Genomic DNA, 25,206 nt, shown 5'->3' with positions numbered 1-25,206 from the left:
ATAAAAGGTCTTTATAGAAACATCGATTCCCCGTGTCGGAGTGTAGTGACACATCAAATAGTTCCTGTGTCCTTCTTCACTTTCATGTCTAAAATCTCATTCCCCCCATCTACCCACACCACAATATTCTGCGGACACTCTTCCAACCCCTCAAAAAACCCTACAATCTCCCCGTCCCCGTACCTCTTGCTAAAATGCATTAGCACCCATGTCGTGTCCCTGTGCCTCCTCACAATCGGTTCTAAATCCTTCCAAATAGTATGTTTCGTCTTGACAGCCTGCGCTCTATGAGATTCGTACAAGAAACTACATTCCGTAATGACCACCGGACACCCCGAAATACCCTTATCTTCATTGCCCACTAACCACTCTGGATCACCGAGTAAAGAAGTATGGTCCCCATCGCCAAGGAAAGCGAAGATGGGCGTACGGTGTTGGTACGTTATATCTACGCCTTGCTGACGGAGATTCTTCAGTTCGGTACCAGGTAACGAACGGTACTCGGATTTTAGGCGATTGGAGGTCTGTGTGAATAAGAAACCAACAGAGGGAACAGTGTGTGATCTGGGAAGGATGGAGACACTAATTGTAGGATGGGTTTTTAGAGGAAATATAGTGGATGAAGATGAAGATACTGGGATGATATGATGCGTGGGCAAGATTAAATCCGCTGGGTCTCCACCGCCGTCATCAAGATCATCGTCTTCCGCCTCAGCAGGTGTATCCGTCGGCGGGACCGGACTCGGAGTCTTAGACCTGCGGCTCGGCGAAGGGGTATTTAAACGAAGACGGTCGAATTGTTCACCCCAGGGAATCAATCTCCCGCCGACCGTATTTGGTAAACTATGCCTATTCCCTTCTTCGTCAAAATTATGATAACTTTTGACTGAAAATCCTAAGTTGAGAGCTTTGCTGCTCATAATATAGTTATCAAGATGCATTGCTGTCTCTGAGGGGACATAGACATCTGGAGGTGTGATGCGCCGACAGTACGCCAGAATAGCAAGAGAGTGGTCGGAGTGGCCATGGGTAATAAAAACGTTTTGAGGCCGAGAGTCATCGATTAGGACGCCAGCATCAAGAACTGCATTGAGAGATGGAACGAGAAAAGAAGTGTGCCATGCAGCCCGAGAACGCCCAATCAATTTATGCTGCTGGAAGGGTTTTGGAAGAGTCCATTGCAAAGTTTGAGAGCGAGTAGATTGAAGGAGAGGGGTCGCGAAAGATGGGCGGATGCGGGGTTTGAGTGATTGCGGAATAGTAGTAGGTGCTTCTGAGGGAACCGTAGGAGTATCTTTCAATTTCGATGCCTCGGCGGTGGAAGGGTATTCCAGCGGTATGCTGCTTTGGCTTTCTTTATTTCGCTCCATCCAGGTAGATATCCTTTTTGACTGAAGTATACTGTGCTATAACTAACGGTATCATAAAAAACAATTAAAGGCGCCTATATACCTATTCTGTTACTGCTCAGCCATGGAGCATAAAAGTGTGCGGTTCCTGGCGGAAACCAAGCTTTTATACCCAACTCAGCGTTCAATATCTCGCCAATGTTTCGATCGAATATTCGTGTTGAATGTTGGAATTTATGCAGCTTTCTCCCAAATAAGGAAACGAATCCAGGATAAATATACGAAGAGTCACTTCGATTCGCGAAACAGTCTGGGTGACTCAAAGCGTATTTTCAAGCGCACAGAGTAAATGATTGCCAAGAGGGTGGTGTTTGTGATTTAGTGTATTTTTATGCTCGGGTATCTCAAAATTAGTCAGTTAAATCCAAAGATTCGATTAAGTGTACCGATGCGTCTATGGCCGGATGGCGAAGAGTCTACTATCAACTGGGCTGCGTGAATATAATGTCAGGACAGGGATGGGGAGAAAAATCCATACCAAAATGAAAATGATTTCAAATATCGGTAGCCTTGAGCTAGAAAAGACTCTCCGAGATATCGAGAGCCGATACTCCACTCAAAGGATGGAGAAAGCCAAAATTCGTTCTTCGGCTCGTAGGTAGCTAGAAGCTAGGAGCTGAAGGTTATAATATCCATGCATGAGTGCTGGTGGAATTTGAATGCCAAGACTCTTCCCGAAAAGGATATTGTTGCAATTTTGAAAATCAACGCACATTCTCCAACAAAGTCAACACCAATCTTGCACATCACCAGATCCGTGATGCTGTCATACCCCCTCCTGCTCCTAGGATCTTGTAGTTACGCTGAGGATGCTTCCTACGCCACTACCACCAGTATCTCCAATTGTAACTAGAGGGATTTAATAGCCTAAAACAACCTCACAAGCCTCGCAAGGAGATTCGAAGTGAAAGAAATCGACAACGGAGCTGAACCAAACTAAGAGGGTCCCTCTCCAGAGACACTGGCTCCGCAGAAGGCTTAAACCGGCCGAGATGTCGTCCTAGAAATCGTTATGGAAACCAAGGGTTTTTTCGCGTCCTTGGGCGAGGTACAGAGTAATATAATCCGCGGCGTCTTAGAGAAGTTACCGCCGTCAACTCACAGAGAGTTGAGGAAAACACAGAGTCAGGTACTGCCAGGAGTTTCAGCTGTTGCCGGCAGACAACTAGCCAACCTAGTCTCGTGCCCAGACACATTAACGTGTTAATCAGATTTTTTTGCGTGGGGCTGGGTACGAGACAAGTGTTAATCTAAAAAAAAAATTCTATTCTGTTCTGTTTCTATTTAAGTACTTAAGTACCTAGTCTCTTAAGCAATTAATCGTGAGAATCACGAACGAAGGCTGTTCTTCTCCGTCCGTTTCCCTTTGTACCCCTATATTCTATAAAATAATGATAATGGTAGAAGTATCTAGATGTTACACAGAGGTAGACCCTACTCAATTTTTTAAATCTTCTGCCAACACCTCCAACCGTTCCCACAGTCCTGTATCTTCCTCCCACCCGGCTTTTCTACCCTTTGCTAAAACATTCCTGACCAAACTTCTCCCCTTAAACTTCCAGTCCTTCATAACTACTGCCCCGCTGCCCGCCGCGAGCCCGTCTTTCCTCTCCATGCCCCCAAACTTCCTATAAACCCCCACGATCTCCTCTGTAGCGTCCACTAGTTCTCCCCAGCTCTTTTTATCGGTTCTAACATCATATCGTCCATTCACAACCCTAAACATCTTTTCATAAGTCTCAATAACTCCCACAAACTTCCCCCGCCACTCTGCTAGTTTTCCGACTATCTTCCAAAGCCTTTCATCTCCTGTGATCAACGGTACAATTTTGGTATCTACCAAGTCAACCACCATTCTAACCAATCCGGGCCTTCCAAGCTCTTCTTTTTCATAGTTCTTGATAACATGCTTCACGAGCATCTCCAATAATTCAACATCTACACACGTCTCCCCTCCTTTCTGCCCTCTGATCTCCACAATCCTTCGTATAGCCATCTGCATGTCTCCCCATACTGGAGGCCTCAACGAGGCTGCAATGACAAGTACATTCTCCCACATTCTCCAATTCGTATTTTTCAGGCCCACAGCCTTCTTCAAAGCCATAAGAGCCTGCATCTTTCCTTCGTTCATCAACTCCTCTTCGCTCTTCTCTTCCTCCGTTACCTCCTCTTCATCGTCCAAAATGATGGTATTCTTCTCACCTTCTACAACTTTTACCTTCCCCCTTCGTAAAAGCGCAGTTGCAAGATTACTCCACCCTTCAGCATCGGTATCATCGATCCCAATAACCCTCATGAAAGCTTCAACAGCTCCATCCCAATCCGCCACCTCCAGCATTGCACATCCACATTGAAACCATGCCGGTCCGTTTAGTGGATTGCATTTCAAAGACAGTTTGTACGCTACAATAGCCTCTGAATACTCTTTCCTCCTTAAGTGGTAAACCCCTAGTGATCTCTGGGCTCTTGCGTAGCGTCTCCCGGAGACTTCCCATGCCTTTTTGAAGTGTTCGGGATTCTTCTCGAGTTCTCCAAGAATACACCATAACCTAGGGGCCTCCGGTGGCGGCGGATCTCGTTCAACCGGTTCGACTTCATCGTCATCTGTAATAATTATTTCTTCGTCCTCGTCCACAGCCTCTGGTTCAACATTGTCGTCGTCATCCCCCTTCGGCATCTCTCCTTCAAACAGCATTCTCCTTACAACCCCAACGGCCTTTTCCTCCTTTTCAACCGCTGCCCAACAGAGCGCAACTTCTGCCCACATACCCAATCTTTCATAGATTCCTACCGCAGTCCTTAGACCCCCCATATCAACCCACCTCGCCGCAAGCTCCGCCTCAACTCCCCATCTCGTTGGTAATCCCAATGAGAATGCAAATTCTAGCCGTTCGAATACACTTGCACTCTCTTCTTCCTTCGGCTTTGGTAAAAACGTTGATACATCAGGTGTATTTTCCTCGGAAGCCGTAGCAGCAACAATCTGATCCACCACTACTTGCAGTTGTAATAAACTTCTTTCCACCGTTCTCGAACGATAGGCCTCTAATCTGCTACGAACTAATAGGCCCATTGTGTGGATGCTCCAATTCGTAGAATGTTGAAGTACTCGTTCTGCATAAGGGCTCATCTGTTCGCGCGTCAACCCATCTGCTGGGTTCGTATTTTTTATCGATTCGGCCAAGTGTAATAATATAATAGAATCGATAGGTTGAAGCATCGGTTGGGATGCCGGATCCAAAGTCGATAACGATGGCGGTAACGCAGCAGCTTCGAGAATTTCTGCTGTAGCTGGCGTAAACGAAATAGCCTCAAGTAATGTATCATCATTTAAATCGAATTGCTTTGGCATAACTTTTCCATCCCCGCCTCTTTCCTCGCTCTCATTATTTTCCATCGCTTTTACCTCCCCATCCTGAACATAAGAAACTGTCTTTGGCGCCGCCCCGCCCCCATACTCCTCTGTCGACCTCGCCAACACCACCAACTGCGAAATATCGTCAACCTGGAATTTCGTCCTCTTCCCCAATCGTCCGGTAATGGCATATTGTAACCCAGTTATCGCTGCTGCAGATTCAAGGTCTTTCCTTACTTTAGCATCGTACCCATAGAAGCTGTGAATCGTCGATCGTTCAACCAAGTACCTCGCCTTCAAATCCTGTGTCGCCAGATCGTTATCACCCAGCCCTTCTTTTTCTTCCGGAAAAATCAGACCCTCAAGGTCTCCCAAATCTGCATAGATTTGTTCATGTAATGAGCTAGACACCTCTCTCAGGATCCGCTGATGGGCAAAATTTACCCTGACCCTCCACCATTTTGCTGTAATCAACCCGCCATCACCATCACTATTTTCCCGGTTTTTAAATAATGCATCACTCGTCAAAATCTCTTTAGCAAGTGTAAATACCACGGGATATGGTAGTAGATGATAAGCCGACTCCCCATCGACTGATAACCCTCTAACCAACCCTTCCTTCAACCCCTTCAAGGTTTTTCTATCCTCGCATATAACTTGCGGAAGTATTTCTGTCTCTTCAAGTGGTAAAGGGGGTCCCGTTGTGGTAGCCTGAAGGTATGCGTGTAATGATGCGATTCCAACGGTTAATAGCTCTAGTGGGTGGCATGTGGATTCGAGAATAGCGGTTTTTAGGTGGGATTTGTAGGTCTTGATGATTTCGAGAGGCGAGAGGCCGGACAGTGAGGCGGGGGAGAGGAGGGAGGCTGCGAGCGGACTGGTAAGGATTTTGTGGTAATCGCCGTTGGAGAGGGAAGTTAAGTGGGACTGGAGGGTTGAGAGTGGGGTGGTGGGGAGTGGTGTTGAGGTTAGAAGGGCCAGTTCGAGAGGGAGACTCGACGGGAGAGTTGTAGCTGGCATTCTGGACGACCAAATTCCAATTATGCGCTGTATGAAGCCTAGGAAGTGGGTGGAGTTGCGATTTCTATAATCGATACCGCGATGCCCAGAATCGACGTCAGATCGGTAGGGTGTTTATGTGGAGGGGAAGGTTTGGCGGGGCAGCAAAATTCAAAGCCTAAATTTTTTTTGAGGGGCCTGCCAAATTAAAGGTAGAGGGCGCTAGTGAGCGAGCCGACATGCGTCTTATCGACACATCGCATTAGATAACCTAAAAAACCAACGGCGGCCTATATATACTCAAGTACCTAGCCCCACAAATTATCCATGTTGGCGGCTCATGAAGGTCCTAGGATAATACGTTTAGTATAAGTATACGTGACATGACAAACAAGACATTTGAGGAATGGCGATGCTATTCCATATAAAAAGGCTGGAATAAACAAGAAACAAGAGTATCCGTATATACACTTTTCAAGACATCGTTTGTATTGCCTAATCCCATAGGCCCAGGACCAATACTTTACTCCCCATTCCCATTCATCAGGAGATAGGACATTAAACATCAACCAAAACAATAGAGAATATTAAATAGGATACAAGAAGTTGAAAGAGAGAATCCATCAAGAAAACAAATATACCAAAACCCGAAAGCAGCAAAAAGAAGAAAAGGAAGGAAAAAAGTAAAAAACAGGAAGCGAAAAACAATGCCACAATCCCTCTGGTATTATCTTTATGCTTCATCTCATTTAACCAAGCCCAGGGCAATGCATTGCTCGTGTGTACACCAATCAAAAATCAGCATAGAGGGGAGGTTGGAGATGTATGGAGATATGGAGGTAGAAAGAGAGAGGAAACCAGCGCTAATAGCTAAAGCTTTTTTTTTGATCATCAACAATAACAGGTAAAAAAGGGAATACGGAGGCAGGTATGCTTCATATCATGCGCTTCTCTTTAGGAAATCAACCAAAACAGTCTAAAACCTCGATATTTAAAAATAGAACGAAAGAAAACTTATGCTCATCATATTCACGACCGCCGTCTTCGCTTGCGTCTCTTTGCAAAGGCATCATCTTCGCTGACTGGTCTATCACTCTTCGTAGGTTTGCCCTCGTCTCCTTTGGGAGGCTGTTCTTTTGGTTGCTCTGCGACCTTTTCTTCTCTCGGTGGTCCGGTGCTGGGAACAACCTTATTGAGGGGGTCCTGTGACCCCTGGTCATCTTCCGAAGGTTGGAAATGGCCTTCACCCGTCGCTAGTCGCTGTTTCTGGTCGTCCGGCATCTCAGCTAAGAGCTGTGGCTTCTCCTCAGGCTTAGGCGGTTCCTGCTTAGGCGGTTCCTGCTTAGGTGGTTCCTGCTTAGGTGGTTCCTGCTTAGGTGGTTCCTGCTTAGGTGGTTCCTGTTTTGGTGGTTCCTGCTTTGGCGGTTCTTGCTTTGGCGGTTCCTGCTTTGGCGGTTCCTGCTGTTGTGGAGGCTGCTGTTGTGGAGGCTGTTGTTGGGGAGATTCCTGTTTTGGAGGCTCTTGCTGGGGTTGCTGGGGTTGCTGGGTAGGTTGTTGGGAAGGTTGGTCCTGAGGGGGCTGCTGTGGGGGTTGCTGCTGCTGCGGCGGTTGTTGCTGTTGAGGAGGCTGCTGCTGCTGCTGCTGGGGAGGTTGCTCTTGTGGAGGTTGCAGAGGTGCCGGTTCTTGATGGGCCGATTGGGCATTGCTATCCCTGTTCAGCCTTCCCTTCTCATGTTCCGATAGCTGTTTCTCCGCGGGCTCAAGCCGAACGTAAGTATTATCCGGCACCGGCTTTTCCTGGTTCCCAAACCACCCGAATGTTCCATCCTTCCAATAATCATGACCCTCAAACCGTTGTTGCATGGCCTTCCTAGCGCTCCATCCGAGCCCTATTCCTTCACCCTGCATATTCCCGACACCTACGCCGGGACTTCCTTTCCCGCCATTCCTTAAATCCGAATCACCAGCACCCTTAACTCTCCAGGACGACATAATAGGTGGTGTGACACTCCACCCTTTCAAGAACCCGCGTCTACAGCCATCGCGTACACCAAAGTCCATGGAGGCGTCCAATCCTTTCCACGAGAGATCGTATAGCATCTTTTGTGCACCACGGTAGCTTACAGCCAGTGCCACCAGCCCGATAGGTTGGTAGGACGGGAAGATTATACGCTGATCATCTGCTGCCTGTGTCTGTTTAATTATATCATTCCAGCAGAAGAAATCACGATCGCCACAGGGTGTGGTGCGATATGTTAGGGATCGCGGGGTATTATATCGGTCGTTGTAACGGTGGAAGAGGTTATTATAAGGCGGTGGGGCCATTAGGTTCTTGGATGTCCCGAGGTGCATAACATCCCAATCAAGACCGTAGGGTGCTCGCTTGAGCTCATCGGTGGTGAACGGTTTCCGGAGCGGACTGTTTCGGAGGGCTTTAGAAAAGGCTGTCATTTGTTCTTTGACGTATATATCCCTGTATACAACAGTTAGCCCACATGGTGCCGCGCGTGAGTCGATAAATTTACGTACCAATCGATATCATCCTCAAGGAGCAGCGCAGTTTCAATTTTATTTTCGACGATATATTTAAAGGCATCCATGTGCGATCTCCAGCTGCCTAAGTACGGCAACGGTAGCTCTGTCCGGGCCAGCCCGTATGGGTATGCCTTCTGATGGATGTCCTCCCCTCTGACGGCATTGATTACATGGGTAACCTTGAGGCCAGCTTCGCTAGCGATGAGCGTGACAGCATCTTGCCTATCCGTCCTTGTTTTCAGCGATATCAACAAGATAGCACCGAATCCCAATGTTTCATTGCGAACCATCCCCACGGGGTCTTCTATCGACAATTCAGGATCAGGACGGGGCGGCGCAGATGGTGTAGGTTTTTCGGCTGGCTTTCCATCGGATTTGTCCTGATCTTGTTTGAACTGGATGTCAGACCATTCTTGCTTGTGATTGTTGTTTGCAGGAGGAGGGGGCTGCTGCTGCTGTGGAGGCGTCTGGTCTGTAGATGGCCGGTTGTTTGTGACGTCCGGAAGGGAGGGAGGAATGGGATCTGAGCTGCCAAAGTGGCTTAATGTGACTAGTATGAAGGGGAGGACAATGCAGACGGCTAGGACCATAGTAAGCCGGCGGTTGAGCATCGTGCTTAACACCACCATTTTGACAATCCAATCCAATCCAATCCAAGCCCTAGGCCTGGAATGTCAAGAAAGCTTCAGTTAATTGTGAGAGGTCGAGAAAAGAAAACTAGGTTTGGCAAAAAAGGTGACAACGAAGAGGATAAAGAGGTTCGGCAGCGATATCCGAACAGGAAGTGCTTGTATAAAGAGGACACTTGGGAGATCGCTGCTTTCCGCCCAGGCCTTGGATTCGATCAAGTCCACAGCACGGCAAGACAGGCAAGACAGGCAAGGGCACAGTGCCGGTTTTGTTTGAAGTGAAAAAGGAGTAACTAGCTGACGAAGTAATAGTCTTGGCTGCAGAGCTAGCTCGAGTTTAAACCCCGATCTTGGAGACGACGATGGAGACGGCGATAACAAGATAAGGAGCGGACGCTTCGAAAAGCAGAACTTCTAAACTAAAAGGTGAACGTCGAGGTCGTTCGTTTACGAAGGATGTATTTCTTCTGGACCAGAAAAGTAGACGGGCACCAAAGGGCGATGTGGTTGTTTTCCAGCAAGCGGCGCGCCCAGATTGTTTGTGGATGCTTGGCCGTGGAAAATTGCCAGACTTGGAATCAGCCGCAGGTGGGCAGCGAATTTTGTCTCGAGAAGCTCCTGCATAGAACATGGTGATACCGTTAGCTAAGTAATTCTGTGACTGTCTGTAGGTCAGATCTCTTGTGAAGAAATCCGTGGGTATGATTTTTTATATACCTGGTGAGGTCAGTGGTTAGTACAGTTAACGGTTGTTGGTTAGAGGTTGTATGTCGTGGTGGTGGTTGTTAGTACCCGGTAAGCACGAGGTTGCAATGCAACGAGGAAGAACAGGGGAGCTATTACGGCCCTACTGAGAAGGTGACCTGGAACCGCCAATGCAATGTTGATATTACGAATTAATTAATATTAATCAACCGAGAAGTGTATAAGAAGAGAGAGGTATTCATAATCAATACAGATGGTAAACAATAAGAGGTAAGTACTAAGTACTGCAAAGTCTGGCAATTAGAAACTTGTCAACATAATTAATCGAATCGCGGACGGGAAAAAAAAAAAAAAAAAAAAAAAAAAAAAAAAAAAGGTGAAATTGGCTTGGCAGCTGAACCCATTCTTGTGCTGTGCTTCTGCTTCATACTCCATGCATATGCCCCTGTCGAAGAGCCTCAACAATGTCAAATCTGACCACAAGAACGAATATGCAGCTGACTACAAATGAACGATCAATCAATCAATCAAATTTAACTGCGAGGGCCATTATCTATTTACACAGTATGGAGTAAGTAGTCCCAGATCACTCGTTTGATCAATTTTCCTGAATTACCTTCTAATCTTCAAGAATAGACCTGCTAACTAGAGATACCACGTAGCTACTACTTGTCGATTACATAACCGACAATCCGGATGCTCGATAGTCAGAATGCATTGTCAGAAGCAATCTACCGCGTGGATGCAGGAGCCTTTTTTTCCCACGTTGGCAGCGCGCTGCAGCATACATTACTCGAGCAATTACTTAAGTACTTACTTAAACTTACTTAAATACTTACTTAAGTACTTAGTTCTTAAGTAATTGGAGAGTAAAGTCCGAGCTGCAGTGGAAATTGCATTCTAGAATCGCTCCATCTTGGCCTGGCTATCTTCCTGGAATGCAAATGCAAATGCGCCCGCGGCCGAGATTTGTACCGCGCACCAGCCTTCCGCTGCATCCACAACAGATTGGGACGTCCGGCCAGATGGATTCCGTGGAAGGAATCCACCTTTTCAAAAATCGATCCTCACGTTCTCGTGTTCTGGTTTACCCGTGCGGCTAAATTTATGAGCTCTGGTAGTCTAGTTTAACAGGTCTAAACGTTGAGCTAACTAAGTACTTAACTTCTGCCAATAGCTGCCAGTAACTGCCTGTATTTGCACAGGAAAGCCTTACACAACGCCTTTGTTGCAACATTTCACAGAACAAGGATCTCGAGCATCTCGACAATGGAGAAACCCGAATCTTCTATGCATTTCACTCGCCAATCCGAATATCGATGGAGGACGGTAATGCGATCTAGGGATTCTGGTCCGTTGGATCCGCCCTTTCATCCCAGGTACTGATAATATCGATACGCATATGCAGTAGATGTAACAAATTAAACAACGGCTTGAATTCAACGAGTCCACATAATTGACTAGATAGCTATATCATATCAACTACACATGATATCGGCCGATGCGCGAATACGAGGAACCTCCAAGGGCAAAGTTATGCCGTCTACTATAACCAGTCCTAGAATTTCTCCCTATTCGTGATATCCGGGACCATACAAGAAATGATGCTTCCCGTACATGTACACTAGCGAATTAGCAGCTGATCATGTCTGCAATATGCCGAATCTACAGTTTCCATCATAAAGCGTACATTTTGACTATAAAAACGGTTATCTACACCGACGAATCCTCTGGATATGCACAGAAGAGTGAGCCTTCTCACCTTACAGCTTTCAAATACGCTTATCAGCATGGCCATCATCTCTACACTAATAATTGCATTCAACTTTAGTCAGGTTCTCTCTTTATCCCAGGGAGTTCTTGCTAGCCCTACTCAAAAGGCGCAGTCGGTTTTTGATCTTACTCTTTCGATTCTCACGGACAATGACCTTACCGGTATGGTCCTATCCAAGACCACATCTACATAGATCTTTGTTCTACTCTCAATTAACATAATTTCATGAACAGGCAAACACAACAATAGCTCTAGTAAAGCAGTCCTAATTGAATCAACCCACTCGTACACCGATGCCCCTGGCGCTTGTGCCCAAATATCTGAATCTCTTTGGTCACCTACTCCCCAAGCTTCCTTTTCTTCCGGTCTAAAAATTTCTCTCTCCTACCAGACTTTCCTTTCGAAGTATCCTTCTTCCCAACTCTTCTGGATAGCTTCCCCATCCTGCACCGCGATTGATACCCTCGGCCATTCACACACCGTATCATGTCATAAACGGCTTCCTGTGCTCTGTACTAATACAGCCCCTTTATCTAACGGTACCTTCACGGATAATACTTCCCCTCAATGGCATGTCACTAGGAAAATAGGGGTAAACGGACCGGAAATCAAAGGCTATAGAGATCAAATAGGTTTTAGATTTTTTGGGCTCCGCTACACTCCACAACCCGCACGGTTCACTCAATCCTCTGTGATTAAGTATACTTCAAACGATTCTGAGATATCTAGTCTTAACTATCCACCAATATGTCTTCAAAACATGAACAATGCGGGAACCCTTTCCGGGGTTGAAGATTGTCTATTTTTAAATATATGGTGAGTGCCTAATATCGCAAATATCATATCCTGCAAGCTTGGTACTTATAGGTATATATAACTTACTTATCAAAATTTAAAAAGGACCCCTTACCTCCCCGGTAAATCTGCTTCCCCCAAAAACCTCAAACCGGTTCTCTTCTGGATTCATGGTGGCGGCCTCACCCAAGGCTCAGCCAACGAACCCGCCGCCGACGGCGGCATGTTTTCCTCCCGCGGCGATGTGGTTTTTGTTGCAATACACTACCGTCTCGGGAATCTAGGGTGGTTAGGTATTAACAACGTTACTGTTCCATCTGGTGAGGGCAATGGTAACTACGGTCTCGGGGATATGCAGACGGCACTTCAATGGGTCAAAGAGAATATCAATTATTTCGGAGGTGATAAAAATAAAGTTACCATTATGGGTGAATCAGGCGGGGCTATCGCCGTTCGTGCATTATTAGCATCGAAGAAGTCAAAGGGATTGGTATCCGGCGCTATTATTCAATCCGGAGCTTGGGGTGCTCCACCGGAGAAAGGAGAGATTGAATACATTTCTCTTCAGAAGTCTGTAGCTACTTTAGCAGGAGACATCGTCACACGCCTCGGATGCGGTAACCTCGATATCTTAGATAAACTAGCCTGCCTCAGAAGACTTTCCACCCATCGAATCGGCTTGAGTGCCTATGCGAACTACCCTCTCGTCGATTCCCGTCTCTTAACGGGCAGCCTCTCTACTACTGGAAAAGGTCCTGGCTACACTGTCCCCGTCCCCATTCTTCTCGGTATCGTTCGCGACGATATGGGCCCCTTCACCTCGATGCTATACGGTACCACCAACATTCAAGATTATTTCGACATGATAGGCCCCCTGCTCCTATCCGAAGACGTGTCCCATCTCGCCCAAAACCCCATTTTCTCAGCCCCTCCAACCGTCGATGCGGCCGAGGCAGCTTTCAACATCAGTACCCGTATCATGACCGACTACTGCTTTACGTGCCTTACCTGGTCGACCGGATATTCCCTTGCTAAACATAAGGTCGTTCCAAGCGTTTACATGTATGAATTCAATCGAACTTATATGTTGCCCTTCTGGTCACCATTACCTTGCAACCCTCCCCAAACTGCAGAAAAACCGCTAGGAGACTTCTCAAAAGAGTACTATAAATGCCACACCGGAGAACTTCCTTACACATTTGGAACAATGGGGTACATGGGGATGCCTGATCGTGATAACGGCGGCGATACGGTGTTCATGCAATGGATGCTTGACCTTTGGGCCTCCTTTGTCAGGACCGGGAATCCGAATCCCGACAAGGGCTTCTTGGAGGCAAGAGGTTATTTAAATACTATCTCAAAGGTTGAAGAAGAAGGTGAATGGAAGAAAGCGGTGGGAAACACAGGAGCAAAAGATGTGAGGTTGATGCAATTGGAGGGAGCGGTCATGAAGACGTATTCTGAGTTAGAGCAGTGTGAGGCCATGGGAATGGAGTTAGAGTATTACGAGTAGTTCCTCCTTCTCTCGCTGCCCCTGCCCCTGCCCCGGCCCCATGGCCATATGGCCAGGATAATATTAACAGTAGTCTAAGTTGAGACGAACTTGACATCAAGTCACCCTACACAGAGTCCAAATATCTAATCATAGGTATCTCGTGGATATCTTTATTTCTTTACTCTCTTTACTACTCCTTATATATAAGCAAACATCAATAGATAGCAATAATGTCTTGTCTATCATCTCATAAAATAGATTTCGAAAAAAAAGAAAAAAAGCTTTTACCCAGGAAAGAGAAACACCATGCAAATGCCATCAAATACAAAGAAAACCTGTACCAAAGAACCCGAGCCATCCAAGTCTACCTTCTCCTCTTCTGTACTAACTCGAAACCGTCTTCATCAACAACCTTCTCGACCCGTTCCTTGACAGCAACCAACTGCGGCGCTTCATCCATCTCCACATCCCCTCCTTCTTCCCCATCCTCATCTCCCTCCTCTTCATCATCATCACTATCACCCTGTTTCACAACCTTAACCTTCGGCTTATTCCTTCCCCCATTCTTTTCCCAAAACTCATTAAGCGCATTTGCACCCGAAAAGTCATCGGCGGCTACTTGTCGTCGTAAGAGTAATATCCTCTGAGAAACTGTATACGCGCTATCGTCTTCCAACGCTGTTTCGAATTCATCGGATAGGATTTGGAGAAGGAAGTCTTCTAAATCTTCGGCGTCGGTGGTTGGATCCGCTGTTGAATTATTCAGAAAAAAATATTAGTTACCCGTGTCTTCTTGAAGGATCTATAAACTGGGTTTTTCTTTTTATTAAGGAGGAAAAGCATACAGTTAAACAGGTCGGCAACAGCTCCACACATCCAATCCCGCTTATCAGCCGAATCCGGTCCTCCAAACTCGTTCTCAACAGCCATTGATAGCGCAGGCCAGGTATTTAGGAGGATTGTCATGCCATTCTCGAAATATGGGGTTTGTGTGGGGGTTAGCGGGGCGTTCGTGCTCTGGGGAGCTGTGGGAGCTGGCTGTGCCATGGTAGGTGAGATATTGGCGGGGTTTGGTATGGATAGATTTCTAGTCGCCAGTACGTGTGTAGATACTAGTAGGTAGATAGGTTGGTAGCTATGATGGATGATGATGATAATGATAATTGATAGTGAGGATTTCGTTGATAAGATATGGAGCTACTTCAGGATCTTGAAAGCTTGAGCAACTTTTTTTTTTTTTTTGTTTTAAGGTTTCTGCGACTGGCAAACTACTGTGGTATTTTTGGAGGGCCTTGTGTTGTTCTCTACCAACACAATTCCTCATGGCCATATGCCAGTCTCGAAACTAGAACAGCCGCCATATACGTATATATATTACGAGACCATATATATACATGATTTACAAATAAATCCTACCCATGGGCCGACAAGACGGTTCATCCGGCAAATTGCCCCTCATCCCTTTAAGGAGAATAGCCAATATCACACCAAGGCCGTCCCTTATTTGCACACATCTTAAATTTTAGAGCGTCAATAAAATGAATTCGATTAATTCAAATATCTCTGTATTATATATATTGGATTGGCCATATTGTGGATTGGAAGTACATCAAAACCTCATAGAATTCGACAGCAATAGTTCATTCTGATAGGATATGACTATTGATACCCAGAATCCCTCAACCAGAATATTCAACCTTCCAATTTCTTCATTGCCCTTTCACTCTCTTTTGGTTCGTTTCGTTCCATGATCAACTACTTAAGTATGTAATAGCCTTAGCCACCGTTAGTACGACCATTCCAATGAAGTTGAATACACACGGAACCACAAGACCAAGAATATACCTTAAAGGGGCCCAAAGGATACAGGGGAATCACCATTCACCAAATCAAAGAGAAAAACATATCAAGATCTTTTAGGAGAAAGGTATAAGTCCGGCTGCGACACAAGCAGCCTGGCAAGTCCCAAAGGCACTATTACAAGCAATAATAGCGGGCGGAGCCGCGATGGCTAAGGTAGCACCCCAGACGAATCCGGCGGCGCCATAGCAGGCCATTACAACGGCTGCACATCCTGCCTGACAAATGCCATATGCTACGGGTCCTGCGGAGGCTACCGAAATCATGACGCAGGTGCTAACGACCGTGGATGGTTTCATGATTAAAAATTCGGCCGGGGTTTTCGAAAACACCGAGGCTTGGGGGCGTGTTAATATTGGTATTCTCAAAAGGAGGTAGTTGTTTTTGGGAACTAAATGATCTCCTAGAGTATACCTAGGTATGTATTGGTGGTGGTAACGCAGGAGCTCAGATGATCCGTTCGGGTTTATATTTGTATGATATACCAATATCAAGTTAGCGGGCTGAGAGGAGGAGAAATTGATAGGCCCAGTTGTCGAAATAATCACTCTTATATAAAGAAATATTTAGACTGCCCTTCACATGCACACCTATTCATTGATATTAGATGCATGTCGGGGCCAAATGAAATGTTATTTTATCACACACACCCCGATCTACATGACTTCAGGCACGAATACAAATTTAACTTCAGTCAGAACGTCATAACACCCAGCGAGCCGATACAGTCTGGACACATACCGTTAGCCGTAGAAAAAATTGGATTTAGTCTGAAGGCCTACAGAGGGCTTTTAGAAAGATCTCCGTATGAAAATTATATTAAAGAACGGGTGATTCCGTTCACTATATACTTAAGAAAGCAGTAATCGTTTGCGGGACAAGTAATGTTTTCAATAACCAACACGGATTGGGGGGGAAAATGCAACAAACTCCCAGGTTGGCTGAGTACAAGTCGATTCCTCAAAGTCATATAACATCATAGCATACCTATACTCCTGCAAGGCCGTGCAAATTGTTTTGTGGATTGAAATAACCTGTGTATACGTATTCAACCACAAAGGATATATATCGATACTTGACATATTTCGAACAGAGGCATATTGAATCGTTGGTAATGTTCGAGTCATACTTGTGCGTTTTTAACCCCTTGAAATGCATCCATGTCGTTATAGCATTTTAACTAGTCGGTAAGCCTTAAGCCCCACAAACGGCCCCAAACTCGGTCCTGTAAATCCCTACAAGTAACTACTTGCTCTCGTTCCCTCCAAAATCCCACAACATTAACCCTCGCAGCCCTCACAAGCCACGAATTAACTCCTCAATTTATACGATTTTCCCGACATATGTCAGCCCAAATTATATATACATCGACTTACAAAATTTAAAAAATGTCCGAAGATACAATCATCCCACCTCTACCTCCCTCTTCTCTCCCTGAATACCTCTATAGAATCGACTACCCTCGTAGTTGGACAGCCTTCTCCCCAAATATCCTAGGCTTCCGCGCCAAAGACCTAATAACAATGGGGCCTGCCACAATATCTCAGCTCACAAATCATCTGCAATGGAAGATCAACATCCCCAGTAGATTCATCTCTACTCTATCTTCAAAGTCTTACGCAATATCCTGGGCTAGATCTTTAGACCAATATAAAGATATTGAAACGAGGAATGCGGTGAGACTAATGACGATCAAGACAGGAGGTTTAAGCGGCCCATTATATGCTTATAATCTTAAACAAGCGTTTGAAGGCGCAGGTGTAACATTACCGGAGGAGTTAAGAGAGTATGTAAAAGATGAGGAATATGTTATTTTATACGGAATCCCAGCGAGCCAGGTCGTTAGGATCGAAGGGATAGATAGCCCCACAGACAGTACTACCACGGAAACTACCGAAATATGTAGTGACTCCGACTCTGGGTTGAATATGGCAGACCCGCGGAGGGGTTTCGGTAGAGTTTAGAACCTTGACCCTTTATAAATTTACGGAAGAGGTGTTTTGTTAACGGAATTAATATTGATGTAGGCGATTTTATCCGAGAAATGGAACAGCTCTGCACAGAGATGAAGCTATTAGTAGAGTCCTTCAACCTACTCAGTAGCTATACCCAGGCTACAATATACGACGCATATGCTTGAAATACCCCGCTTTTAAATGCGCACAAGTTCAAAATATATCAACCAATAGATATGCACGTGCTCTTTTAAGATGCAACCTCTAAAAGCAAGGGAACTATCCGTTCTACGAAAGAAGATCTGATATTAATTGATATATTTGACATCAAAAGAATTAAAAATTAATAAATATATTTGTTTACTACCCCGCCTCGCGGCCAAATCTATGGTAATACTCCAACTCCCCGTGTTAATTTTTAACCTCTACTCCTCCGTTCAACGTTTCCTGATTTTCTATCACAAGCTTATCAAATGGCTCTTTTACATCGAGAGTCGCCGGCGGGCTGCCAACCAACACCGCGCCTGGCACGCTCGCAATCTTCTCCAATCTATCAGTCTGACCCTGCGTCGTGCCCCCGGCAGCAATATTAGATGATGAAGAAGAATTCGAAAGATTGCCTTCCCCTTTCACCATCTCTGAAAGATGACCTGCGGCAACAGGGGCAGTTGGCGGTGCTTGGACTGTAGCAGTGATACCAAAAGATCCTTCCTTCCCCTCCTTATTTTGCTCCATTTCCATCTAAACCACACAAAAGAAAAGATAGTAATGTATTAGTCAATAATATTCTTCGGGGAAAATACAATTACACATCCTAAAACACCCCAAAACATGGGCTTTAATGAAGGTAGTCCTCACCGTTTTCACATCTTGTTTTGCTCCGATCATGCTCCACAGTTTCAAACCATAACTAGGTTTGAAGCTTCGTCCGGGTACTGTCTCTCCCTCCTTCCTTCTTCTAAACTCATATAACACTGGTTAGTCTCTAACAAATGTTTGATGAACAGAGGACGTTCAACCTACCTCCCAACTAGGGCACTTCCAGGTGGTTTCTCTGCAACTCCGCTCCCATCATCTTCAAACTCCAGATAGCCGCCCTCGGCAATCTCCTTTGCTCGCCGCTCCTGTACCCTCTTCTTGGCTTTTGCATATTTCCCATCCCACACCTTTTTTCCCTCCATCCACCGCCTCACCGGCTCAGGCTTGATACATCCGATCTCTTCCATCGGCAACTGCATACACTCTAGTTCCGAAGCTGGCGGTAGAGTATGAATATTACCTTTATGGTCAACTCGCTGTCTAACCATATGATTGGTAAAGGTCGGGACGTTATATGTTGATGCTGCTGGTTGCGCGTTAGTCATTTTCCTAGAGATATGGTTACGGTCGTTGGCGTCCTCTTCATCTGATTCAGAAGATGAAGATGAAGATGAGCTGGAGGGCCTAGACAAAGTTTCCGCTCTGGTGATCTGTAAACCTTCCTGTGAGGGCAACGGCTCTGCAACCCCATTTGGATCGTGCGGGTTGATTGCGTTGGCAGGTTCGACTGTATCTGGGATTGTGTTCCCTAGTACAGCAGCCGCTTGAAGGGCGTCTCGAGCGAACAGCCAGTCGCCAAATTTAGCTATCGAGCGGTACATATACTTCGCCGGTTTTGTGAAAGAAAGGGTCGGGGTGACGTGACCTTATCCCAAGGTTAGAACCATTTGCATAATGAAGGGAATTGAAGAAGCATGCATACAGCAATCATCAAAAACCTGTAAATAGACATCCGTCCCATGTTTCCACCTATTCAATGCCGCTAGCTGTTGCGCCGTCGAAACATGGCCAGGCGGTGGATACTTCCTCGGATTCGCTGCCTTATGTGCAAAATAAATCTGCTCGTCTCTTAAAACTTCAGATCCACCAACTAACACCATCATAGGCGGCAGCCCACCCAGACTTCCCTGTAAAACGGGGGATACAAGTGGGTGGCTAAGTAGTTCATTTGTAGTGTAAAGTTGAATTTGGTCTTTGATGCGAACTTCGTGGCCTTCTATCAAAACTGATATTACACCTTTTGCGGGAACTGCGGCGGTACTCTGTTTGCGAAGTGTAGGGGTTGAAGGGGGGATTATGTCAAAACCTTGAACTTCTTCTTTCCGATCTTTGGATTTAGAAATGCTAGACTTCAACTGTTCTTTGATATTGGCGGTAAGTGATGACGTCCCTTCGGTTCCTTCACCGGTTGGCGATGGAACACTAGCTTCCGCTACCGCCTTTTCGATATCTTCGTCTGTCGGTGGCGGCCATGCAGGACTAGATTTATGAAGAAACCCATGGGCGGGGATGTAATCGCCAGAGTTGTCCGCAATGACAGAGGGGAAGGAATGTGTAAGATCTTTGAAATAAGCATAACTGTCCATTTCCGAATTAAAGATTCGACATGTACTCACCAACCCAGGGACTGATTAGGATCGAGCCTGCAGGGAGAGGAATCCCCTGGTCCCTGCATATGCATAGAAGCGAAGCAACGGCCCCACCCCCAGCCGAGTCACCCATAAATATGATCGTTGAAGCAGCCTGTTGGGACAGAAGGTAAAGGTAGGATGCGAGTATGTCTTGCAGCCCTAGACGATTGTCAGAGGAGTTAAGACGAGACGAGGGTTGAAGACATACCACATGGAAACGGAAACTATTAATCAAATAGTCAGCTATGCTCATCCACTCTCTGAGGGCAGTCTTGTGTTCCGAGGGTTGCTCATACCTGCGGAGCCAGTCGATATCTAGCTATACAAATATTAGCGTATTCCCGGAATGCCTAACCAAAAGCTACTTACGCGCGAAGACCCTAGCTTTCATCTTTCTTGCATGTCGCTGCAACTGATAACGATGTTCGTCGACCGAGCTATCCCGTCAGCTCAATCTTGGCCACAGGGTTTTACAGTGACATACCCAAAAAAATAAGCACCTGTCCCGTCAAGTTAGTTATTCTACTTTATCTAGAAGCCCCATATTGACTTAGAATAAGGATAATAGAGTTCGGAATGCTCACCTCCATGAACATATAAGATTGTCCTAGGAGCCCATTCTTTATGCTTAAGCCTCTCATGGTAATGGCGCCTCATCTCAATCCATTCGCCTTTAACTTCCTTGACCCTCCACTTCCACCATCGTTTCCCACCAACCCGTTCGACGCCATCGGCTCCAAGTTGTTCAACAATTCTGGCAGCGGCTTCTTCAAGCAGTTCATCAGGAATCATAGCTTCTTCAACATGAACCCACGTAGGAACCGGGACATATTGCGCCGTGAAGGCTTGGAGCTCTTCAACGGTCTGATGAGAGGCGTAAACTAGAAACTTGCGGACAAGTTCGAGACCTTGATGGTAACCCAGGTGATAGGTTGGCTTTCCACGATGTTTCGATTTGGTAAGGTAATGGGAGAGACCGACGGAGAGCACCGTTGGGGTTGTCGCAGCTGTATAGCAAAGTACTCATCAGTATCTATAAAGTATATACCATATTTTAAAGATGTAGGCAATTCTATGTATGTACGGTACCTGCGACGAAGAGTGTATTCATGTCTGGCATGACCGCGACGTTAAAGATCTTGTTGGTGATGGTAGAAGCATAATAAGTGATGATGGAGAACAAAGTGTTTACGCCACACCATGGAATGTGCTAAAGAAAGGGGTGGGATTTTATTTAGCATGTGCGAGGCCATATCGTGAAGAATGCTTGGTGTTGGTCGCGGATAGCACTGATTCGGTGATTCGGGGATCCGGGCGAAGCACAACAACAACGTCATCGCGCGTGGATCGATCTGATTTGAAACCGTTAAACGGTAACCTGTGGAACCTGCAAACTTTCCCTAACTTGAACTTTACATCGTAGAGCTAGCAGGGCCCTTTGATTAAGTTTAGAAGCCCTCATTATTTGTTTTTACATCCTTGAAGCTCGATCAGACGACTTGCGCATAAGGCCGAGCTTAGCTAAGAGCTAGACCTAGTAGACCCGGATGTCGATAGTATGCGTACTAAGTACATATACTACTTGGTACCCGTGATGGATCTATTAACTCTGCTCTCTTTGCGATATCTAGACTAGACCCGGAGCTGAGATCGACTGCCCCGACTGAAGTATGGGGCATGCATACTACATATGCATAAGGACTGCCCCATGGGAAACTAAATCCAACAGCTGTAACGTTATAACACAAATGTTCCGATGTGCGCCAAGTTATGCATGTTTGAGCGAGTATAGCTATAGAAAATATTTCTAAATGAGGTCCGGATCCGACCATATATGCATATATTCATGAGCTGAATCCATGAACTATTGCTTCTCAGTATAAAAGTTACTAGCGACTTTGCCCAAAAGGTATTCTCCATAAGTGGCTCCTCCATAAAGCGCCTTTCCACCGGTCTTGACTATACAGCCTTCTAGCGGGCTGATTTTAGCTTCCCAGGATGGTTCGAAGAAGACTGGTACGGATACTCTAATTTCTTTTATTAGTGGCAATCTGTTCGTCATCAGAATATCAATTGGGTATTGTACCTATAGTTGCTCCCTAAATGTACCACTATGCCCATATAAGTCAGCATAAGACCGTCATACCGTTGTAGAAGATCCAGGGTGGGAGGATGATTACCCTGGTGAACAGTACTCTTAAACAACCCATTCGTCCACTGCATCAACATATCTCCTACGTTGACCACATAACATCCCTCCACAGGATTTGCATCAATCCATTCCCCATCCTTCCCTTCAACCTTCAGTGCCCCTCTCGTCTCATCCGTCAACAAAAAGGTCCAACACCCGTAATCCGAGTGGGCGCCGCAACCGACCCCTCCAGGGTTTGCTTTGATAGCTTCAGGAGTAAGCGGTGGATACCCTATTGCCCGGCATACCCAAAAGGAAGGGTTTATGAAAGGTTCAAAGTGATCTTCTGGGAGGGAAAGGGCCACGGCCATGCATCGCATTAGAGCGGCGCCGAGGAGGAGGATTTGGTCAATGTAACTAGTGAATATATCTGAGAATAAATGATTCGGCCAAAGATTTGGGCCGTGGAGCGGTTGATATGGCGGGGATGGTGGAGCCAAGGGGTGGGTGGCGTAGAGGTCTATAGCCTATTTTTTCTCTGAGCGGAACCGTCCCATGAAATCTCGGTCCGGACTATAGAGTTATATATACCTCGTGAAAGTCCTATAGCTCTATGTTAGAAAATCGGGTTTCTAAAACGGTCGAATGAGATAAGACATGCATACGCTTTTCCCTAACGTTACATTCTCGCCAATCTTTTGATACCCCCGTGCTCCGTCTCCATCTCCAACACCGGCATCCTTCCTAGCGATAGTAGCCTTCTCTTCGTCTGTAGCCGTCAACATCCAGTTTCGCACAGTGTCGAGGACCAAATCGCATGTTTCTTTCGGAATCCCATGCCCTTTAAGATAGAAGAAACCGACATCGTGGCAGGCGTCGAAGAGTGATTTGGCCGAAGTATCTTTGGCGGGTGAGGGTGGGGTACCCTTTTTGAGAAAGGGCGACACATCTACAAATGGTAGGGACATATTTGATAGTACCTATTATGCACGTTTAAACGTTTGAAAATTTTGGATCGAAGTTAATGAGGAGAATCCAGTATCCGGGCTAATTAACGTTTGATTGAGCTTGTAAGTTAATGCATCTTTAATCCAACGCAACGCAGCGGGAGCATCTTCAGTATCAGGCCGATGAAGCTCCTGATATTTAAAGGGTACCGCCGTCCCAGCAGTGAGATTTGGTTAGAGGAGTTTTGTTCCATTTTTTTTTTCATTAGAAGCGGCGTATCTCATAGAAATTCCATACAAAGATAAAAACTAACCCTTTACAACAAGATTATCCAGCCAATAACTCCAACTTCGATTCAGCCTTTTCCCTCTACATTTTGGTGTATATCTCTCGTTCTTATTCCGCCCTCCTTGTTGTAGTATGCTCCCCAGCTGGCTCCGTCGGTGCTGCTGGAGAATTATTTGGCGCCGGTAGATGTTCTACCGGGAAATGTGCCGGTGGAGGCTGCTGAATATCTCCTTGCATCCTCAACTCCTCGGGGATAGCCTCTTCCATCCTCCTCTCGCTCTCTATCCAGAACATCGGATTCAAAGTCGCATCAACACCTTTCTTAATTCTTTTCAATGTTTCTTCTTCAATCTTCTCGAATCGTTCCACTTTCCCCAGCCCTATCAACAGGGCTTCAACAAGTCTTCCTTGGTATACATGCTTCCTCAGCATGAAAAAGCTAAATCCTATAAATACAACCAGAAAAACACCCAGAGCTAGCATACCCGCTACTTGTCGGAATGTAATCGCCATTGTGATTATCCCACCCACCATGCAGAGGATTAGGATTGCTGCCAACGCGAGGCGGACGTTCTGGGTTAAGCCGAAGCAGTTCGACCATTTTGGAGTATTCCTACGTTTTTCGGTGAATTCCCTTATTTCTCTTAAAGTACTTAGTAGTCGCTTTTTGAAAACTTTGGTTTCGTGGATAGTAGGCAGGGCTTCGCCAATGCTATCATAACTTGGAGCTTCATGTTCGTCGGATCCGATGGTAGGGGAGGCAGCCGTGGCTTGGTGGTGTTGCGCATGAATTTGGGCAGCGGCTTGGTAGGCTTCCAGGTCCCTAAAGAACTCATCGCGGCCTCCGCGCTTGTATTCGAAATATTTAGGGGGGAGGTGATGGGTTGGTTGAGCGGAGATGGGGGCTTCGGGGCTCTCGAGATCGGAGAGGGAGATGCGGCGATGAAGGGCCATGATATATATATCCTATCTTTTGTCTATGAGGGATTTGAGCTATTTGTAGGCTCATAAGGTAGAGAGAAGTCATGAAAGGACTGAATGTGGACGATGGTGATTATCTGAAATGGGAAGAACTGGAAATAAATGCCATCTTCCTGTAAGCGGGCGATAGCAGGTAGAAGTCGTATCGACAGACTTGCGTTAAATACGAGAGGCTGAGGAGAAGTATAAATATTCCGAAACCAGCTATAGGTCGAATATTTATGTACGGATGTATAAGTCGTATCACACATCGTCTATCGGTGACCGGCTTACAGGCTGCGGGTAAAGACGACCCTGGCGGTTGCATTTACCCCGGTCCCACATTCTCACCATCAAAACATGTAGCGGTACCACTTTTAGATTATATTTGGCTGGAGTTGAAAAGTACCGATACTATTAGGTCGTATTTAAAGAAAAAAAAGAAATCCATGAATTCTAGATCGGATTGGAAGATTGGGATCCTTATTCCAAATTCCCAGATTATAGTGTCAATAATTGATTGATTCCGTGTTGCGAATGTGGTGATATTCAAGTGTGGCGTCTTTAAAATCACATGTGGCGGTGGCTTAACTGCGTAACAGCCAGACAACACTTTCCGCCGTGTTGATACTGTGGGCACGCGGCGACCCGAGGACCGTACGGAGTGCTACGACGATATTTCATGTTAGACAGGCCAGACGGGTGTGAGAAGTATATAACTACTAGTACTACTTAAGTGTCTCGGAGGTACTAAGGCCGATAGTATAGGTAAGTAGTAGATATGGTAGAACTCGAGATTATTTCACCATTCTTCAAGTACTATATATAATACCTCATGTACATACTTAAATATGCATTTCGATGAACATTGACATACATACATCCATACATGCATGTATGGATGTCAGTCCATGTCCA

General features: G+C 45.9%; 9 protein-coding genes across 9 annotated transcripts; 2 read left to right on the top strand and 7 right to left on the bottom strand.

The window, feature by feature from the left end:
• Nucleotides 1-53: 53 nt before the first annotated feature.
• AOL_s00215g870 (uncharacterized protein) lies at nucleotides 54-1,370 on the bottom strand (the record flags this gene model as incomplete). The annotated part of the gene is made up of 1 exon (XM_011130072.1): nucleotides 54-1,370. The coding sequence occupies one exon, from the start codon at nucleotides 1,368-1,370 to the stop codon at nucleotides 54-56; it is 1,317 nt and encodes a 438-aa protein (XP_011128374.1).
• A 1,477-nt stretch (nucleotides 1,371-2,847) lies between these two features.
• Nucleotides 2,848-5,784, bottom strand: AOL_s00215g869 (uncharacterized protein; the record flags this gene model as incomplete). The annotated part of the gene is made up of 1 exon (XM_011130071.1): nucleotides 2,848-5,784. One exon carries the CDS (start codon nucleotides 5,782-5,784, stop codon nucleotides 2,848-2,850), a length of 2,937 nt encoding a protein of 978 aa, XP_011128373.1.
• Nucleotides 5,785-6,792: 1,008 nt separating this feature from the next.
• On the bottom strand, nucleotides 6,793-8,927 carry AOL_s00215g868 (uncharacterized protein; the record flags this gene model as incomplete). Its single annotated transcript, XM_011130070.1, has 2 exons — nucleotides 6,793-8,236; nucleotides 8,293-8,927. 2 exons carry the CDS (start codon nucleotides 8,925-8,927, stop codon nucleotides 6,793-6,795), a joined length of 2,079 nt encoding a protein of 692 aa, XP_011128372.1.
• Nucleotides 8,928-12,166: 3,239 nt separating this feature from the next.
• Nucleotides 12,167-13,714, top strand: AOL_s00215g867 (uncharacterized protein; the record flags this gene model as incomplete). The annotated part of the gene is made up of 2 exons (XM_011130069.1): nucleotides 12,167-12,222; nucleotides 12,307-13,714. The coding sequence occupies 2 exons, from the start codon at nucleotides 12,167-12,169 to the stop codon at nucleotides 13,712-13,714; spliced, it is 1,464 nt and encodes a 487-aa protein (XP_011128371.1).
• Nucleotides 13,715-14,060: 346 nt separating this feature from the next.
• AOL_s00215g866 (uncharacterized protein) lies at nucleotides 14,061-14,743 on the bottom strand (the record flags this gene model as incomplete). The annotated part of the gene is made up of 2 exons (XM_011130068.1): nucleotides 14,061-14,446; nucleotides 14,542-14,743. 2 exons carry the CDS (start codon nucleotides 14,741-14,743, stop codon nucleotides 14,061-14,063), a joined length of 588 nt encoding a protein of 195 aa, XP_011128370.1.
• Nucleotides 14,744-16,944: 2,201 nt separating this feature from the next.
• On the top strand, nucleotides 16,945-17,520 carry AOL_s00215g865 (uncharacterized protein; the record flags this gene model as incomplete). The annotated part of the gene is made up of 1 exon (XM_011130067.1): nucleotides 16,945-17,520. The coding sequence occupies one exon, from the start codon at nucleotides 16,945-16,947 to the stop codon at nucleotides 17,518-17,520; it is 576 nt and encodes a 191-aa protein (XP_011128369.1).
• Nucleotides 17,521-17,922: 402 nt separating this feature from the next.
• On the bottom strand, nucleotides 17,923-21,081 carry AOL_s00215g864 (uncharacterized protein; the record flags this gene model as incomplete). Its single annotated transcript, XM_011130066.1, has 10 exons — nucleotides 17,923-18,252; nucleotides 18,370-18,469; nucleotides 18,535-19,195; nucleotides 19,253-19,891; nucleotides 19,947-20,185; nucleotides 20,258-20,276; nucleotides 20,331-20,398; nucleotides 20,446-20,461; nucleotides 20,546-20,968; nucleotides 21,051-21,081. The coding sequence occupies 10 exons, from the start codon at nucleotides 21,079-21,081 to the stop codon at nucleotides 17,923-17,925; spliced, it is 2,526 nt and encodes an 841-aa protein (XP_011128368.1).
• Nucleotides 21,082-21,825: 744 nt separating this feature from the next.
• AOL_s00215g863 (uncharacterized protein) lies at nucleotides 21,826-23,060 on the bottom strand (the record flags this gene model as incomplete). The annotated part of the gene is made up of 4 exons (XM_011130065.1): nucleotides 21,826-21,988; nucleotides 22,048-22,619; nucleotides 22,684-22,695; nucleotides 22,758-23,060. The coding sequence occupies 4 exons, from the start codon at nucleotides 23,058-23,060 to the stop codon at nucleotides 21,826-21,828; spliced, it is 1,050 nt and encodes a 349-aa protein (XP_011128367.1).
• A 376-nt stretch (nucleotides 23,061-23,436) lies between these two features.
• AOL_s00215g862 (uncharacterized protein) lies at nucleotides 23,437-24,282 on the bottom strand (the record flags this gene model as incomplete). Its single annotated transcript, XM_011130064.1, has 1 exon — nucleotides 23,437-24,282. The coding sequence occupies one exon, from the start codon at nucleotides 24,280-24,282 to the stop codon at nucleotides 23,437-23,439; it is 846 nt and encodes a 281-aa protein (XP_011128366.1).
• Nucleotides 24,283-25,206: the final 924 nt, after the last annotated feature.

This window comes from Orbilia oligospora (assembly GCF_000225545.1).
Source record: "Orbilia oligospora ATCC 24927 unplaced genomic scaffold scaffold00215, whole genome shotgun sequence".
Taxonomy (NCBI): Eukaryota; Fungi; Ascomycota; class Orbiliomycetes; order Orbiliales; family Orbiliaceae; genus Orbilia; species Orbilia oligospora.
Note: the sequence above shows the minus strand (reverse complement) of the source record. Positions and strands in the feature narration are given on the sequence as shown.